Genomic DNA, 17,120 nt, shown 5'->3' on the forward strand with positions numbered 1-17,120 from the left:
CTCATTGCAGTGCATGGAATGGAATGAGGAATGGTATTGATACCAATATAACGAGTGCGTCCTCTGATTTCTACCATCACTCTGGGGTACAGGGTGCACAGATATAGGATCAGATTTTCAATGGGCATAGTCCCCTCCTGCTTCAAGTCATCCACCATTGTTCCGGTGCTGAAAAACCCTCAACAAGGTATCATGCCTAAATGACTGGTGCCCTCCTTGTTGATCTCACTCCCATCGTGCGCAAATGCTTTGAGAAGCATGTCATGATGAGGCTGAGGCTGTGTCCTCAGCCCCCCTCCTCTACTCCCTGTACCACCCATGACTGCATGGCCACGCACAGCTCCAACTTGGTGATTAAGTGCGCCGACGACACAACAGCGATTGGCCTCGTCATCGACAGCGATGAGTTGGCCCTACAGGAAAGAGGTTGACCTCTGTGCGGCAGAGGGTCGTGCGGACAGCCAGAGCTTCCCTCCATCCAGGATATTTGCAACAGTCTGTTTGTCAGCAAAGCCCAGAGGATTATGGAAGTCCCCAGCCATAACTACGGTTATTTTCCCTCGTTGCTGCAACGCCATGGAACCGAAGCCGAAGAATTTTACTCTCTTATACGAATCTTACTCTCTTATACGTATAATGGGATGTAACAATACACTTGATTCTGATTCTGAGATTACTCTGCCCAAATCCTAACCTTAGACCTTAGATCAAAGGGAATAGTGTAAAATTGACCTTCGATCAGCATCTAGTGGGGTCTTCACCAGGGATGTAGTGGTAAAAAAAGAAAATACATGGATAAACCCTGAACACCATGGATTGAATAGGTGGGTAAACCCTAATGATAATAACATTAACCTAGCAGAAAAGGTGGGTCAATTGAGTTTACGGTACTTGGGTTTACCCTCCACTACTTCACTGATCTTCACCCTACTATGCCTGTAAGTCCCCCCTTCCCTGTCCTCTCCCTGTGTGATGACCTCATGGTTGATGACATCAGCTGTCACTCAGCTCCATGTGAGACACACAACCACATGTGGACCATAGATCCAGCTGCCACTGTCTCTGCATCAGTCGTTATGGCTGTGTTTCAATATCCAGACCAGCATACCACTCAGAACACATGGCCAATACATAGCTTCATTCTGTGATATGCTAGTCTGTGTCCACAAATAATGAATGTCTCCAGTTATTTTGACATATTGTGCAGTTTGTAATGTACAGACTTTTATCGGTTTTCATTGTTACTGTAACAAGATGTATCGTTCCAACAATCAAAACCTATGAAAGTATAAGTTAAAAAAAACGGCACACTATAAACATAACTGGAAACAGATGTCATCGTTAGGATTGCTAGCAAAAGTACACGTGAGCGGTTGCTAATTTGTCATTTACTGGAATTCACCATCAATCGATACGCTGACTCTCTTTTGCTAGCATCTCTCTCTTTCGCTAGCATCTCTCTCTTTTGCTAGCATCTCTTTTGCTAGCATCTCTCTCTTTTGCTAGCATCTCTCTCTTTTGCTAGCATTGCTCTCTTTTGCTAGCATCTCTCTCTTTTGCTAGATCCAAATATGACGAGTGTCTTGAGTGTTCTGTTTACATTCTGTAGGTGTTGTTGTTACCTACCTATAGCATATTGGAATTAAGTGTCAGGTGGAGCCATCAAGCTACTACCTCCCTGCACAAGATCTAAGGTGTGAACATATTTCATAACACTTGAGAAGTAATACTCAAAACTGTACACCAAATATTAACAGAACATGTGAGCTAAACCGAGCCCAAAAAAAAAACTGAACAGAAACAAAACACAAACACAAACAGCTACAAGCGTGTGCGGTCTCAACAATACTCTCTCCCAAAGTGTTTGTTAACTTTGGCCACGGCGATGAAGACTACCAGGTTGATGAGGAAGAAATGCGTGTCCTCCTCCAGCCAGACCAGCTGCATCCTCACCTTGCCCTCCGCGTCCAGGTAGTGGATGGTACATTCAACATGCAGTAGCTGGTATAGCGCCCCTACAGGCCACTATCGGTACAGATGGAGATTTCATATCTCTGTTCTTTATATCTGTCATATCTGTTCTTTATATCTGTCATATCTGTTCTTTATATCTGTAGTCTCTCTCTCTATATTCCTATAAGGGAACAGGAAAGGGAATTTGCTTTGGAGGCAAACAAGTTTCAACAACAGTTTTGTGGACAGCCAGAGACGTTGCTGACAGGATGTTAGTGATGGACTATCTAACCCTACGCTGACAGGATAGTTAGTGATGGACTATCTAACCCTACGCTGACAGGATAGTTAGTGATGGACTATCTAACCCTACGCTGACAGGATAGTTAGTGATGGACTATCTAACCCTAACCCTACTATACAATATAGTACCTACCTGCACAGCTACAGTATCTATCGTTGCATCCTGTCTGTGCTTCATTGTGATGCTCAGCAGACTTGTCAGACTGTCTGTACTTCTGCATAGGCAGATAAGCCTCATCTCATGGGTACTACCAGGGTCTGTCACCTGTCATTCTGTCTCTGTGAGGGGTGATATGGTAAGTAGGATAAGGGTCTCAAGCTCTGAGAGCATATGCATAGGCATCCATAGATTGACTAATCTCATTCATATTACGGGCTGGTTGTGTGACTCTTTTAGGTAGGGTGGGGGGGACAGGTGAAAAGTGCCTGTGATATCGCTGGGCACAGCAGTTGGTCCTTTTAACTTTGAACAAAAATGATGATCAGCATGTGTGTGTATTTGTGTACGGCCACTCTCTCTCCTCTCAGGAGAGAGACAGGAGAGAGACAGGTGAGAGACAATTGAGTTCCACATGATTCTCCCAGCTCATTCAGTAGGCCGCCCTAATGCAACGCAATGCTATCCCAAACACTAACATAGGTATTTGAAACCCACTTTTTAACATAGATTCCATGTCTTCACTCATTACTAGCTCGGCAATAAGGCTGTCTGATTTGTCAAGTTAGACTTACTTAGACATACTTAGTGTGTCATGTACATGATGATTTAAGGCTGCTGGGGAGATGGGGGACTTCTCCCACGGTTAGGCCTGGCAACTTTCAGAGTACGTGTTCCCCCCTTGGGTCAGCCGTGCCCTTTTGCTTGTGCCAGGACGTGGGTGGATGAGTGGAGGAAGTTACCCATCTACCCCAAAGATGGTGACTATATGGTTTCCAAAACGACTGTTATCTCCTAAATGTCGGCAAAGTTGGCACTGAATTCGGCAAGCATGCGGTTGGGCCTGCTGCCTGGAATTCATCACAGAGCAGGCAGACTTCCCTTGGAAAAGAGACCATTGTATCTCAATGGGACCGACCCTGGTTAAATAAACCTAACCCTAACCCTGAATAAAATAAATGTAAAAAATGGATCACTGTATCTCCCGGTTCCCTATATTGATTGAGAATTGATTGATTGAGAATGTTTATTTTGGTCCCTTATACAATTCACAATACATATATAAAAAAAATTACACAGTCACAATGCGTACCAGGACCAAAAAGGTGTAGGCTGAAGCCGTGGCTTATTGCGCCTACCCTTGTTACATGCATGTTTTCTTTCCCCATGAGTGCATAATCAAAAACAACAACAACAAAATTTCACTTGCGCATCTTAGCAGAAAACTCAAAAGTACCAAACAAAAAACTATATTAATGCGCCTACCCTTTTTACATGAGTGGTTTTCCCCTTATAAGTGCATAATCAAGACATAGAAACATTTATAAGCAAAGTTTTACTTACGCATGTTAACAAAAAGTTAAAAAATACCAAACAAAAACTATATCTATACCTCTGTTCTATACTTGTCAATCATCCTACTTTTTCTACTTATATTAAGGTGGAAAGAAAGTACTTTGTTCAGTTTGTGTTGGGGATCCAGTTGTTGTTGTTTTCCTAATGCAGCTCACCGTTTGTTGCATTCTGTGAAGTGTGGCAATAAACTCTTAACTTCTACTAAAGCACAGCGTTTATTTTGGTTCTTGCATCTGAAGAATTAATCTCACTGAGTTCGAGATCTCTCCTGTTTTCATATTTTGAGTGGGACGAAATTCAATATTCCCACAGGCCACGTAGTTTTCCTATGTAGTGTCCATAGTTAGTCCAGTTGTTATTTGACAATAGTCAGTTTCAGATCAGGTTTGTTCCAAGGTCGCTATCAAGGTTCGACATCCAATCAGATGCTAGATAATCTCCGATGGCCCCCTGGTGCTCCTATTGGCTGGTAATGAGACGCAGCCTTCAAAGAGCATTAGGGGAGAAACACTCTCTGATAAGAAACTTAATAACCTGACCGTGATACGTTTTTTGTTCAGCCTTTTTTACCCAGGTCGATTTTGCATAAAAGGAAGCGGGAACACAGAGAAACATGGGGCTTCCGTGTGCCCGTCAGCGAACAATGTCAACATGGCGACAGACCCGATGTTTAACCAGAGCTGACACAAACATAAACACACAACCTCATCCTTGTTAACGAGGATAGGTCACACACACACACACACACACACACACACAAATGCGCACGTGCACACGCACACGCACACAGGCGGACAGACGTACGCACACACAGATGGACAGACGTACGCACACACACACACTCGCACAAATCAGCACTCAATTCACCCCGAATATCAAGCTGCCATAACCATGCAAATGACTCTTTATGATCCATCGTTTATGAACTATTATGTGCCGTCATGCTTTCATACCACAGGCTTCCCTGCTCAAGGGGGCTTTACCCACTACAGGGCCTCCCCAAACCATACTGTGCTTGCCACAGTGCTTTCGCCTTGTCCTTTCTAGCACTGATAAAGCAAAAAGAATGGTGGATGTACAGTATAACCAGGCCAGATCAAAACATAGTTCAGCCTCTGTAGTTTAGGGTTGACTGAACCAAGTTAAACAGGGAAGTTCACCCAAGCGGTGGGACAGTAACCAGCCTGGTTCCCCTGGATTGTGGTGTGTCATAATTGGAGGTCAAAGGGCATGGTATTGTATCAGTGGAAAGTTGTGTCCACGCAGATGAGGCATCTCTCTCTCTCTCTCTCTCTCTCTCTCTCTCTCTCTCTCTCTCTCTCTCTCTCTCTCTCTCTCTCTCTCTCTCTCTCTCTCTCCCTCCGGGCTATGTCTCTCTCTGTGAGGGGCCTCTCACTCTTTCTGTTTCTCTCTCTCTCTCTCTCTCTTTCTTTTTCCACTCCTCATCTCTTTGATGTTCTGTGACGGTTGGTTAGCTTGTGTTCGTCCTCACCTCTGCAGAAAGAGATATTAGACCACCGGTCTCTGTTTTTCCACTCCACTTTATGTTCCTCAGAATACACACAGTGCCATGTTTGGACCTGACACTGACAGTCATAAACATTTTTTTTTGCAAAAACAATAACCGGATGCTTTTTTTTTTTCCGAAGTGTGTGTTTGGTGGGTTGCGGTGGTGGCGGCTGCAGGTTTGAATGATGTTACCATAGTACCATATCCACGTTGAAATAACAGCTCAAATGTCCATTCAAAGAGATGTCGTCTGATAACTCAACATCAACACTTTCGCCGTGTGACCAGATTTAGATCAGAGGAGGTTTATCTCGTCCACTCGGTTTGTGTTTGTTGCTTTTGCAGGTACAACATGACGTCGAGTCCGAGTTTGAGTTTGAAACGGAGCCTTAACTTTGCTGTGTGTTGTGTGTTTTGTCTTTGATTCCCTGCAGTTCTGCCTCCTCCACGGTACCAGCCTGGTGTACCAGGAAAGAGCCTGGTATCTTGAACATCACTACCTGACCCCTAGCACGAGCAGACTGATACGCAGCCAGGTAACACACACACACACACACACACACACAATACATACACACACACATAAAACATACACATACACATACACATACAAATAAACTAAGCAGAGTTAGACTTACTGTAGAGTATGTCCAGACAGTTTGTGATGGTGGCAAAGTTCTCATCAGGGTTATTGCGCAATAAGCGCAAGACTGTTATTTTACTGTCTTGTAGCTGAATGACTCTGGCTTCCCCCTCCCCCCGCCCCCAAGTCTGCCCAGGACTGAATATGCACTGGACTCACTGAAAAAACTCTGCACTGCACTTTATTATATGTAGCACTATCCAATGCACTGTTGTCTGTCCTGTGTTGTCCTGTTTTTTTGCATTTGTTTTTGTTCATGTATACACGTGAAAAAAGTATAAACGCACCTACTTTAATGCCAAAACAAATTCCTACATGTGTATGCATAATGGCAATAAACGTTACCTGAATCTGAATCTAAATCTGTAGAAGCACCTCGTGAGCTTAGAATGATAAGGTTCTATCTCCGTTTAGGGTAGTTCAGAGATATTGAGTGTCAAAGTTTTTACATTCCATTATGTTTTGTGAGATGGAACCTTTGTATTTTATGAATTACTAACTAAAAAATGTCAACATTTAAAAAAATAATACCACACAGGCATTAATAAACACCTAATGGATCAGATTATGTAAAAAAACTAAATTTTGACCAAAAATGGAGATAGAACCTTACAATTCTAACGTCACGACCTGTCTTCCACCTTCTCTATGCATGCGCATCAAAAGCAGAGGAAATAGTGTATAATGTGCAGCATTAAAAACAGGTGGGAAACATATGCATATGCTATGGGCTGGAGGACTACTGTACTAACTCTATCCTACTAAAGGAGAGAATACTCAACATGACCCTTCATTCTTATTTTGCTCTGTCTGACTTTATGGATCATTGATGTGTGTGTCTGTGTGTTTATCCATGGAGAGATATAGAAATTGATTAGTAAAGCAGTATAAAAAGTGGAGCCACCCAAGGATATTCCTTCTTGTTACACATACGCCTTAAACTACCACAACAACAGTGGAAAATGTTCAACTTCAGCAGGATAATTAGCATGATAGAGAAACCCCCCCCCCCCCCGGCCATGCCTTCATCTGTCTCTGGCCGGGCTTTTCAATCATTACCTGTCAATCACTACCTACAATTAAGGGACTGTTTTAAATGAAGTGTCAACTTCTTTTGTCCGGGAATTTTGTCCAGCAGTGCGGAAAACAGCAGAATCTGACCCAGATTGAATCCTGGCCTCTGCTTGTGTACCCTCTTGTGTTATTCCAGTTGTTCTCTATTTGCGTCGATCAAACAGAAAGTGTTTATGATCAGGGTTGTCCCACAGTCCTCGGCACCTCACAGTCTGAAACTAAAGTGACCAGTAAGGGAGTTGACGCCTCTCTGTTGTTGTCCAATCCGTCCAGAGTGTTTACTCTCTCTCTCTCTCCTCAACAACAACAAGGCTGTCTGCTGAGGTCAACAGACACGTTGTGCAGCACCTCTCCCTCCCTGCTGCTAGACCCTCCACAGAGGAACACTCATATCAGAGGAGGAGAAAGCGATTCAGATGTATTCAGCATGGGGCGCTTAGGTGGCGTAGCGGACTAAGCGTTGACCACGTAACCGCAGGGTTCTCGGTTCGATTCCGGCCTCGGACATATCCTGCATGTCATCCCTTCTCTCTCTCTCACCCATCCTTCCTGTCAAATCTCTACTGTCTCTGTCATAATACAAATGAAAATATGAGTGGGACTACCCCACTCAGACAAAATAACTTTAAAAACATTATTCAGCATGGTTACAGTGCAGTGGAGGCTGGTGAAGGTAGACATCGGAGGACGGGGCTCATTGTATGGATGGACGCATGGATGGAATGTATTACAATGAGCCCGTCCTCCGATCTCTACCTCCACCAGCCTCCCCCTGTTGGTACTCTGTGATAGTGCTCTGTATTACATTTGGCAAGACTAGGATCACTCACTCACGATCGCTCTGAGACCGGGCAATCAGAATGATTCAAACTAAAATGTAGACATTTTTAAAATATGGGAAACTCAGGGGTTGGGTATAGTGTCTATCATTATGCTACAGAGAATGACACATTATTTACTGGTGGTCACAACAGCATAGGATTACAGATCTGATGCATGTGATTTATTTTACCCCTCTTATGATCAATAAACTGTATCAGTAAGAGATCAGTAGAGATTAGAAGTTCCGATGTTTACAAGTGGCATGCCGTTACCGTCATGTCAGCAGTCCTAGTATTAAACCTCCCTGACCTACCATCAAGTAACAGAATTGTCATGATATAAACAAATATAACAGCTTCTTCAATTAGAATAGTCATAAATAGGAAGATTATTATGCAATGAGCTGGTCTATTATACCTATTGTTTCTAACCTTCCATTGCCGGCGTGTCTATCTGTCCACCTTATCTTAATGTCGAACATAGAATGAGAGTTAGCCTAGCAAGTGAAAAAATAGGGCGTAGGAGATAAGAGTGTCCGTCTTTGCTTATCGGCCCAGTGTTAGTCGTATGAAACAGGGCATGCAAATAGCTGTTCACCTGAGTGTGCTACAGTAGGTAAGCCTGGACAGAGACAGAGAAATACACACAGACGACAGGCTGCCACTGTACAATGGGGACGCGCGATGATCTGTACAGATTGATCTCTGTCACAGTACACCACACGCGCCACGTCACGCACCTTTCTGTCCTGTTGTTAATATCTGCCCAACGCTCTCCTGCCTGCTTGTGCTGAGGCACAACTGTGAACATTTCAAACCTGCAAACTGCGACACTTTAAATGAATGTGCAATAACACTATGTGCAATATGACAACCCTAGGGTACATAAGGTTGCAGAGAATAGGAAATGTTAGAATAGGTATAGCATAGCATAGAGTACAGCACAGTGTTTTATTTGTACAGTATAGTATAGTGGATAGTGTACATAGCCTTTATTTATGTAAACCAGCTACTTTCCCTTCTTGTTTTTTTTGTTGTTTTTTTTCTTTCCTAGCACCAGGGGAGCCCCCCCTCCCAAATGTCGTTGTTTGGTACCTGTACTATATCAATGACAATAAAGACCATTCATTCATTCATTCATTCATTGTCGTGTAATATTGTCCTGCTGGAGTCATGGGATTTTACAGTAAGGGGTTCTAGATTGTCAGGTGTGTTGTGTTCTAAGGGAGGTGGTTCTACTGGTTGATGGGCGCCACCCATCCCAACATTGTTAATGCCTGATGATTATGTACGGATATCTGTAGTTGTAAAACGAGAGACAGTGAGATATTGTGGTTTGTAACTATTTTGTGGTTTTTAACGTTTTAAAATCTTTAAAAAACCAGATAAATCAAATCGCCCCTTGGCGATCTGACCAAGGGGCCCCGGCAAGAATAAAAAAAAACATATAAACAGAGATACTCATGGTCAACATAGAACAATACAATACAATACATGAGAACGGTGAAGAGTGAAGATACATAAATACATTTACATTACATCCATTACACAGTAATTACACACATTATCAATTTGATTCATGTTTATTAGTGTGGTTCATGTCGTCCTGTTTTAGGCTGTCCTCATGGAGCTTTAACAGAGTACTGGGTGTGGAAGGAGATATGTGTGCGTGTGTGCGTGCGTGTGTGTACACCGCCCGTCCAGTGGCAGCTGTTTATAGGGACAAAGGACAGAGTTGACACCTAGGAGTGAAGTCTCTCAGCATGACTCCAAGCCTTCAGAGTCACAGTGCCATTGTGGACAGAGCTCTCTCATTACACTGGTCAATATTAGATCACAGGGGGTGACGAGGTTCACTGCCTGGGAACTTGGGCTTTTTGCTCTGCCCACAACCCCTCCCCCTCACACACACACACACACACACACACACGCACACACACACACACTCGTAATCTTAAATCCACTGCTCACTTACTTACTGACACATTTCATAGACGACACACTCACTCTTTCTGTCCCGCCACACGTCTGTTGGTGTGGATACAGAGATGACCTTTTCTTTAGCTCCTCTCTCTCTTTCTCTTTCTTTCTCTCCCTCTCTTTCTCCCTACCTCTCTCCCACCTTCTCTCTCTCTCTCTCTCTCTCTCTGTTTGTTTAAACCTGGCGCTCCTTCCTTTCAACAGTCTGGGCGCTACGCTCCTTTCATCTTTGACAAGGAAGGAGGGAGGTAGAGAGAGACTTCAGAGAGAGAGAGAGAGGGAGGGGGGGGGGGTTGAATAGAGATAGAGGAGGAAGGAGGGATAGAGGCTAATGGTGAGGATGGCCTGGCCCCTAGGGCTGTATGGCTCTTGCAATCTCTACGTCAAACATACCCAGGGATAATTTAGTCTCCAATGCCTCATATAAGGGGTAGTGGTGGTCTAGACTCTAGTGGATAGTGAGTTGGACTTATGATCGGAAGGTTGTTAGTTCAAATCCCGCCTGAAACCACACCACTACTAGTGTGCCCTTGAGTAAGGCACTTAGCCCTCAGTTACTCCAGGGGGAATGTCCCTGTAATTCGTAAATTGTAAGTCGCTTTCGATTAAAAGCGTCTGCTAAATGGCAAAATTAAAATGTAATTAAAATCATATAAGATGGAGTTGATCCAACGGAACACTGATGTGTTTGTTCAGTGTTCAGTGGAAGCTATAGAACTGTCAGAGACTCCACAACTGTCTTGGTCTTGGCAAAACATTTTTATTTTGCCTTGGTCTTCACAAGAGAGATTTATTTATTTGCCTTGGTCTCAGTTTAGAGCTCTGGTATTAAATATTTACAAATATTTACAAATAAATACACATTTTTGTACCCAGTTACTAAGGTTACTCACAAAGCTAATTGGTGGAATATTTGTGAAATAAAGCCAGCAAAAATATTTGTTACATTGTGAAATAAAATATCCAGTGGTTAGTGCTTCACAGGCACATAGTACACAGTATCTTCCTAATGGACCATAGTCAATGTAAATATAATATATTTGCATATTAGCATATACATGCTATATTATGATGAGCCAATAGCTTTTCTAATGAAGAGCCACTAGGGGGCTAGAGACTGAGGGAACAGTTTCAGTCTAAATGAGACGTTTTCCATAAAACGGATGACTGTAATGACATTATCAGGTGCTATCTATAATTCAAACAACAACAACGCTTGTTTTGGTAACTAGTTGAAGGGATGGGGCTGGAGAAATGTAACCACTCTCAATTTCATAGACAGAGCTATTGTTTAGGGACCAAATATTTTTAGGGACAATTTTGTCAACAAGCAAAATATGGTCTGATTTTACAAACTCAAATTCCATATGAGACAAATGTATTGCATTAAAGAGGGAAGCTGAAGCACATACAAATACATAATTAGGCCGTATTTGTTTTTCACTTTAACTTCTTAAAGCCTTTACAGTCTATTGGTTTTAATGGCTTTGTGAATGATCCAGTGGCAGGCTTCTCTCCCACACTCCTGCCCTACGAGGCCGTTCAGTTTACCCTCCCAGCACGGACGCACACACGCACACACACACACACACACACACACGCACACACACGCACACACACACACACACACACACACACATATTTCCTTCCACACCCAGTAATGTGTAATGGATGTAATGTAAATGTATTTATGTATCTTCACTGTCTTCACCGTTCTCATGTATTGTATGTATTGTTCTCACATACACACGCACACACACACACACACACACACACACACACACACACACACAGACACACACACACACACACACACACGCAAACACACACACACACACACACCAAAACCCAGCCATGACATAATTAGCCCTTACCATAATAGCACTGTGTCCTCAACAATTGCCCCCTGGGGATGAATCAATGGAGTTTATTGCATATTGAATTGTCTCCCTGACAGCAGTGTTCAACTGCTTTATGATGATGCACCTGTGGCACAGAGACCCGGGGTCAACGGGGTTGAGATTGAGTCATGATGAGTCAGGTTGCCAATCTCAAAGTTTTATTGCTGATTTGAATTAGGGTTGTGTTTCGCTAGCTCAGTGGCCTCGTGGTTAAAGTGTCCACCCTGAGATTGGGAGGTTGTGAGTTCGATCCCCGGCCGAGTCAAAAGGTACCCGTTGCCTCCCTGCTTGGCACTCAGCATTGAGGGTTGGATTGGGGGGGGGTAAGACCCTGCGACATACCAGCGTCATGTCCAGGGGGGTGTACTTGTACATCAAGCCGCCTCATGCTTCGGAAACAGGAGATAGGCTCCTGTCCTATGGGCCGTTGTTCCATGGTTCTCAAGGTTACTTACTTTGCTAATGAGCTAGATTATCATGCAGACATTAGTCATTTAGGCATGTCTGCGAAGAGAATAGTGGTTTTGTAGGTGCCTGTCTGAGCTGTGTTGTCACAATGAGGTGAGGTGTTTTAGGTCCTTGTCTCTGGACTCCTAGAACACTCAGACCCTTACTGCAATTCAACACTGTCTGTCTGTCTGACTGTCTGACTGACTGTCTGACTGTCTGTCTGGCTGTCTGTCTGACTGTCTGTCTGTCTGTCTGACTGACTGCCTGTCTGTCTGTCTGACTGACTGACTGCCTGTCTGTCTTTGTCCATGTACACGGTGTTCACCTTTTTGTTAAAAAAGCAGACATAGTAGTCTCCTCAGAAAAAATAAATAATAATTCCCTCACACAACTTTATTGATTACAGTGATGTATGTAAATGTGATTTATCTGACTCCTTGTGTGTGTGTGTGTGTGTGTGTGTGTGCGTGTGTGCGTGCGTGTGTGTGTGCGTGTGTGTGTGTGTGTGTGTGTATCCTGTGCAGCTGTTGGAGCTGTGTGGATCAGTGAAGTACGAGGCTCTGAAGGTGGTGTCGGATTTCAACATGCCCCCCTGCTGCATCCAGGCCCCCATAGCGGGCGTGGCCAACCCCCGTGCCCAATGGGCCTTCTACTCCTCTCCGGAACACCCCACCGGACCCCAACCACACCTGGGCCCCAAGCAGAGAACCGCCTCCAAGTTATGAATGTGGTGCCCCAGTCCCCACCCTATGTCCCTGCCAAACTGACCTGGGTCAAAATAGTATCTAATAACTCTTACTTTAGGTATACTTGATTTAGATTTAACTATTATAATGGAACCAATTGAATAGTCCCCAAAAACAACAAACGCACACACTTCAATCAAGTCTAACCAATACTATAGTATTTTAAGCCAGGTCTGTTACAAGCACACCCTGCAGGTATGCAGGACCTTCGAGACCCACACAACAGCAACTCACTGCCAGACTCACTAATCAACCAATAGTTGAAGGGAAGCTCAACTGCTGTCTCCAATATGTACCCCTGCCCCACCTGGACCAGTCCTGTCCAAGGACCACTGCCTGTCAAGCCCCCCCCACCTCCTTCCAGTCTACCAGCTAGGGCTGCGCAATTAATCGTATTAATCGCAATTAATCACGATGTTGATATTGGCCTCCACAATTAATTGATTGTGGCCAGGGATGATTTTTTATTTTCATGGGGAAAAAAAGAAGAAGAAAAGAGCTTGCTCTGGTGGATTACAAACAAGTTATTCCTGGGTTAATTTACCTGACCAATCACAGATGTGTTGTTTCGAGCGCGTTGTGATGCTGTGTTCACCGTCTCTGCTTAACATCACGTTTACGAACTGTGACAATAGGCTTGCTGACTCCAGGAATGTCCACCAGAGCTGTTACCGGTGAATTTAATGTTAATTTCTCTACCATAAGTCGTCTCCAAAGTCGTTTCCAATTCCAATTCCAATTCTCGGAAATGTCTTTGGAGACTGTTTATGGTAGAGAAATTAACATTCAATTCCCGGGCAACAGCTCTGGTGGACATTCCTGCCAATCGCACGCTCCCTCAAAACATGCGACATCTGTGGCATTGTGCTGTGTGATAAAACTGCACATTTTAGAGTGGCCTTTTATTGTGACCAGCCTACGGCACATCTGTGCAATAATCACGCTGTCTAATCAGCATCTGGATATGCCACACCTGTCAGGTGGATGGATTATCTCGGCAAAGGAGAAGTGCTCACTAACACAGATTTACACACATTTATGAACACAATTTGAGAGAAATAGGCCTTTTGTGTATAAAAAAGTCTTCGGTCTTTGATTTCAACTCGTGAAAAATTGGAGCAAACAGTGTTTGCATTTATATTTTTGTTCAGTGTAGGTTTATAAAATACATTATTATTGTGCAATAAAATAATTGTGTTACCCAAAAAGGAGGAATAATCGTGATTAATAATCGTGATCACAATATTGAGCAAAAAAAAAAGTAACCATAATTTTAACCAATCATAATCATGCAGCCCTACTACCAGCTCCTCCTACACTCTCCTGTCTGTCCTTGTATGTCCATTTGTGTTGTGTGTGGGCATAGCCAGGCTCCGGTACCCTATCTCCTTATCTGTCATCAGTTCCACCTGTTGGTTGTTTACACCTGAGGACCAGTGGCTTCATCACCTCCCTCTATATATGGACCTCCCCACCCTGGGTCAGATCCTAGTTTCATGTCGCCAAGTTAGTCTTATGCTCGTCACTTTTAGTCTCTTGCTATTACGCTAGCACCAGTGTCTTTATGTTTTGTCGCCTGCCCTCCTGTCCTGCCTGCCCCGCTGTCCTGCCTACCCCACCTGCCTGCTTCCCCGCTCCCCGTTCCCCCATCTGTCCCTCATGAAATACGCTTGCGTTGATATTACGTGTTTTAACTCTGTGACTGCGCCTGGGTTCACTAGCTAAGCCATAACACTGCCACACCTGGACCAGTTCTGTCTGTGAACCCCTGCCTCACCTGGACCAGTCCTGTCTGTCTATGAACCCCTGCCACACCTGGACCAGTCCTGTCTAAGGCCTCGAACACACCGGACACCTGTGTGGCGGAACTGTTGCGTGGCTCTGACACTTGCGGATTCCCTACTGGCTGCGTGTCTCTTCTGTGGCTCTAACTGCGGAGCTGCTACTGCCAGCCCTATCTTTGTACATTGAGTTTGGCCATAGGCCAGAGTCCTAATCTAATCTAGATGACGTGTCACGGCAGACAGCGTGAGACACGTTTGAGACGCGCGCCTCATGCGCGCTGTATGGCTCTTCTAACCCGTTAAACATGGCCGCCGAAATGAAAAGCACCACGTGCTGCTGAGCTTTCGGTGTGTTGGAGCCGTAACCTGGACCAGCCCTGTCTACGTACCCCTTCCACACCTAGACCAGTCCTTTCTAACCTGGACCAGTGCTTTCTAACCTTGACTTGTCCTGCCTAACCTAAACCAGTTCTGTCTAACCTAAACCAGTTCTGTCTAACCTCAACTTGTCCTGCCTAACCTAAACCAGTTCTGTCTAACCTAAACCAGTTCTGTCTAACCTCAACTTGTCCTGCCTAACCTCAACTTGTCCTGCCTAACCTAAACCAGTTCTGTCTAACCTCAACTTGTCCTGCCTAACCTAAACCAGTTCTGTCTAACCTGGGCCAGTTCTGTCTTACCTGGACCAGTCCTGTCTATGTAACCCAGACCAGTCCTGCAGACCAGCAAGACTACAACACTGAACCAGTTGTAGGTAGCCACTGTATAGATATAATGTTACGATAGTAGTGAGACAACTGGAACCACTGCCGACAAAGACAACATAAAGCAAGGTGTTTAACTTGTTTGTCTGTTTGAATCGCGTAACCATGCACATGCCCAGATGCATATGGTATAGTCAGTGAGTGAAACATCTTACTTGTTTGTATTAGTAGCCACCAGTAGTGTAGACTGGTGCCATCAGGCTCAAACATCGAAAAGTGTCAAAGTCTCATATGCCTCTTTTATGCCTTGAAGTCTGTATGTTGCTTTGCTATACAGTATCATATAGTATGTTATAGTTTTAATGTTAGGGCTTTTTGCATTTCCCTGGTCTTTTCCTTTACATAACCTACTGTAGACGTCATTGTGGCTCAAAAAATATAATATATAATATTATATAATTTGCATAAGCAGCGCTAAAGTTAAATGTATATTCAGTGTAACTAAAATTAAACTACACTACATTTTTAGGGTTAACTCATAGAGGTAGATCAGCATCCATCCACAGTATCAGCACTATCTGTATAGAATCTATCTTATTTGCCTTGATTCATGAAAGCCTTAGACTGTGGTGTGTTTTCCTAGCTGAGAACCAGACTACCACAGTTGTGTAGGTGTATAGTATGAAGATAGAATGGTGACTAGACAGACACTCTATAACTGTGTGTGGGTTGCAGCTGCTGCAATGCAAATAGCTACAACATGGAATAGTAGCTTCAGCTTTAGCTAGCGTACTAGCTCAAGAGGTTGGAGCACTTGGTCCCACACAGTTGTTTTATGTCCTTGGTTAGGGACCAGCTCACAGAGGCATGCTCTTGTTTTGATTAATTAGGATGTGCTTTTTGTATTTCGTTGGGTTTCATTGTAGTTGTGTTGTATGTGCATCTATAAGATATGTAGCCATGTGATATACAATAGAGTATTGTTGTCATGCCCTGAGGAGTTAGCTTTGCCAAGCACATACAGATCTGGGACCAGGCTAATTCAGAGACAGGTTAACTGTCTATAATTTTAATTTAGCCATTTAGCAGACGCTTTTAATCCAAAGCGATTTACAATTACTAATTACAGGGACATTCCCCCTGGAGTAACTGAGGGCTAAGTGCCTTACTCAAGGTGGGATTTGAACTCACAACCTTCCGATCACAAGTCCAACTCACTATCCACTAGACCACCACTACCCCTATCTGTTCACTACAGTGGAGGCTGGTGGAGGTAGACATTGGAGGACGGGCCATTCTGATGCATGGAATGGAATGAGGAATAAAACTATGTGCTTGATACCATTCCCCCATCCCATGCCATGCATTACAATGAGCCTGTCTTCCCATATCTATCTCCCTCCAGTTTACTATCTCAACAAGACCAAATAGACCATGCTGTTAAGGTCCAGCATCAACATAATGACGATAATGACAAAAGATGTTAATAATATATTTTATGAATGCAAGAACAGTTTCTAATGATCTGTGACATGATATAAGAGGGACAGATATATGTATATTCTTCAGTGCTCTGATGAATTTTGTCTGCATTAGAATGCTGATAAGACTCAAAAGTATCTTTGCTCAGCATTTTTCCTGCATAGTAACTTGTGTATAAGCTTTTCAATGACAAAATGTCATCAGTTTTGTACTGTTGCTTTGTCACATCTCTTGAGATTCTGTTATAAATGTTCTTA

General features: G+C 43.7%; 1 protein-coding gene across 1 annotated transcript in view; it reads left to right on the forward strand.

Annotated features, from left to right (window-relative positions):
- Positions 1 to 17,120, forward strand: part of acoxl (acyl-CoA oxidase-like) — a 96,135-nt gene extending 79,015 nt beyond the window's left edge. Inside the window, exons 18-19 of the mRNA XM_080549127.1 lie at positions 5,713 to 5,814; positions 12,672 to 17,120. Coding sequence (XP_080405253.1) covers positions 5,713 to 5,814; positions 12,672 to 12,872 — 303 coding nt within the window. The 3' untranslated portion in view covers positions 12,873 to 17,120. The remainder of the gene's footprint in view (positions 1 to 5,712; positions 5,815 to 12,671) is intronic.

Source organism: Nansenia antarctica (genome assembly GCF_963989245.1).
Source record: "Nansenia antarctica genome assembly, chromosome: 19".
NCBI lineage: Eukaryota > Metazoa > Chordata > Actinopteri > Argentiniformes > Microstomatidae > Nansenia > Nansenia antarctica.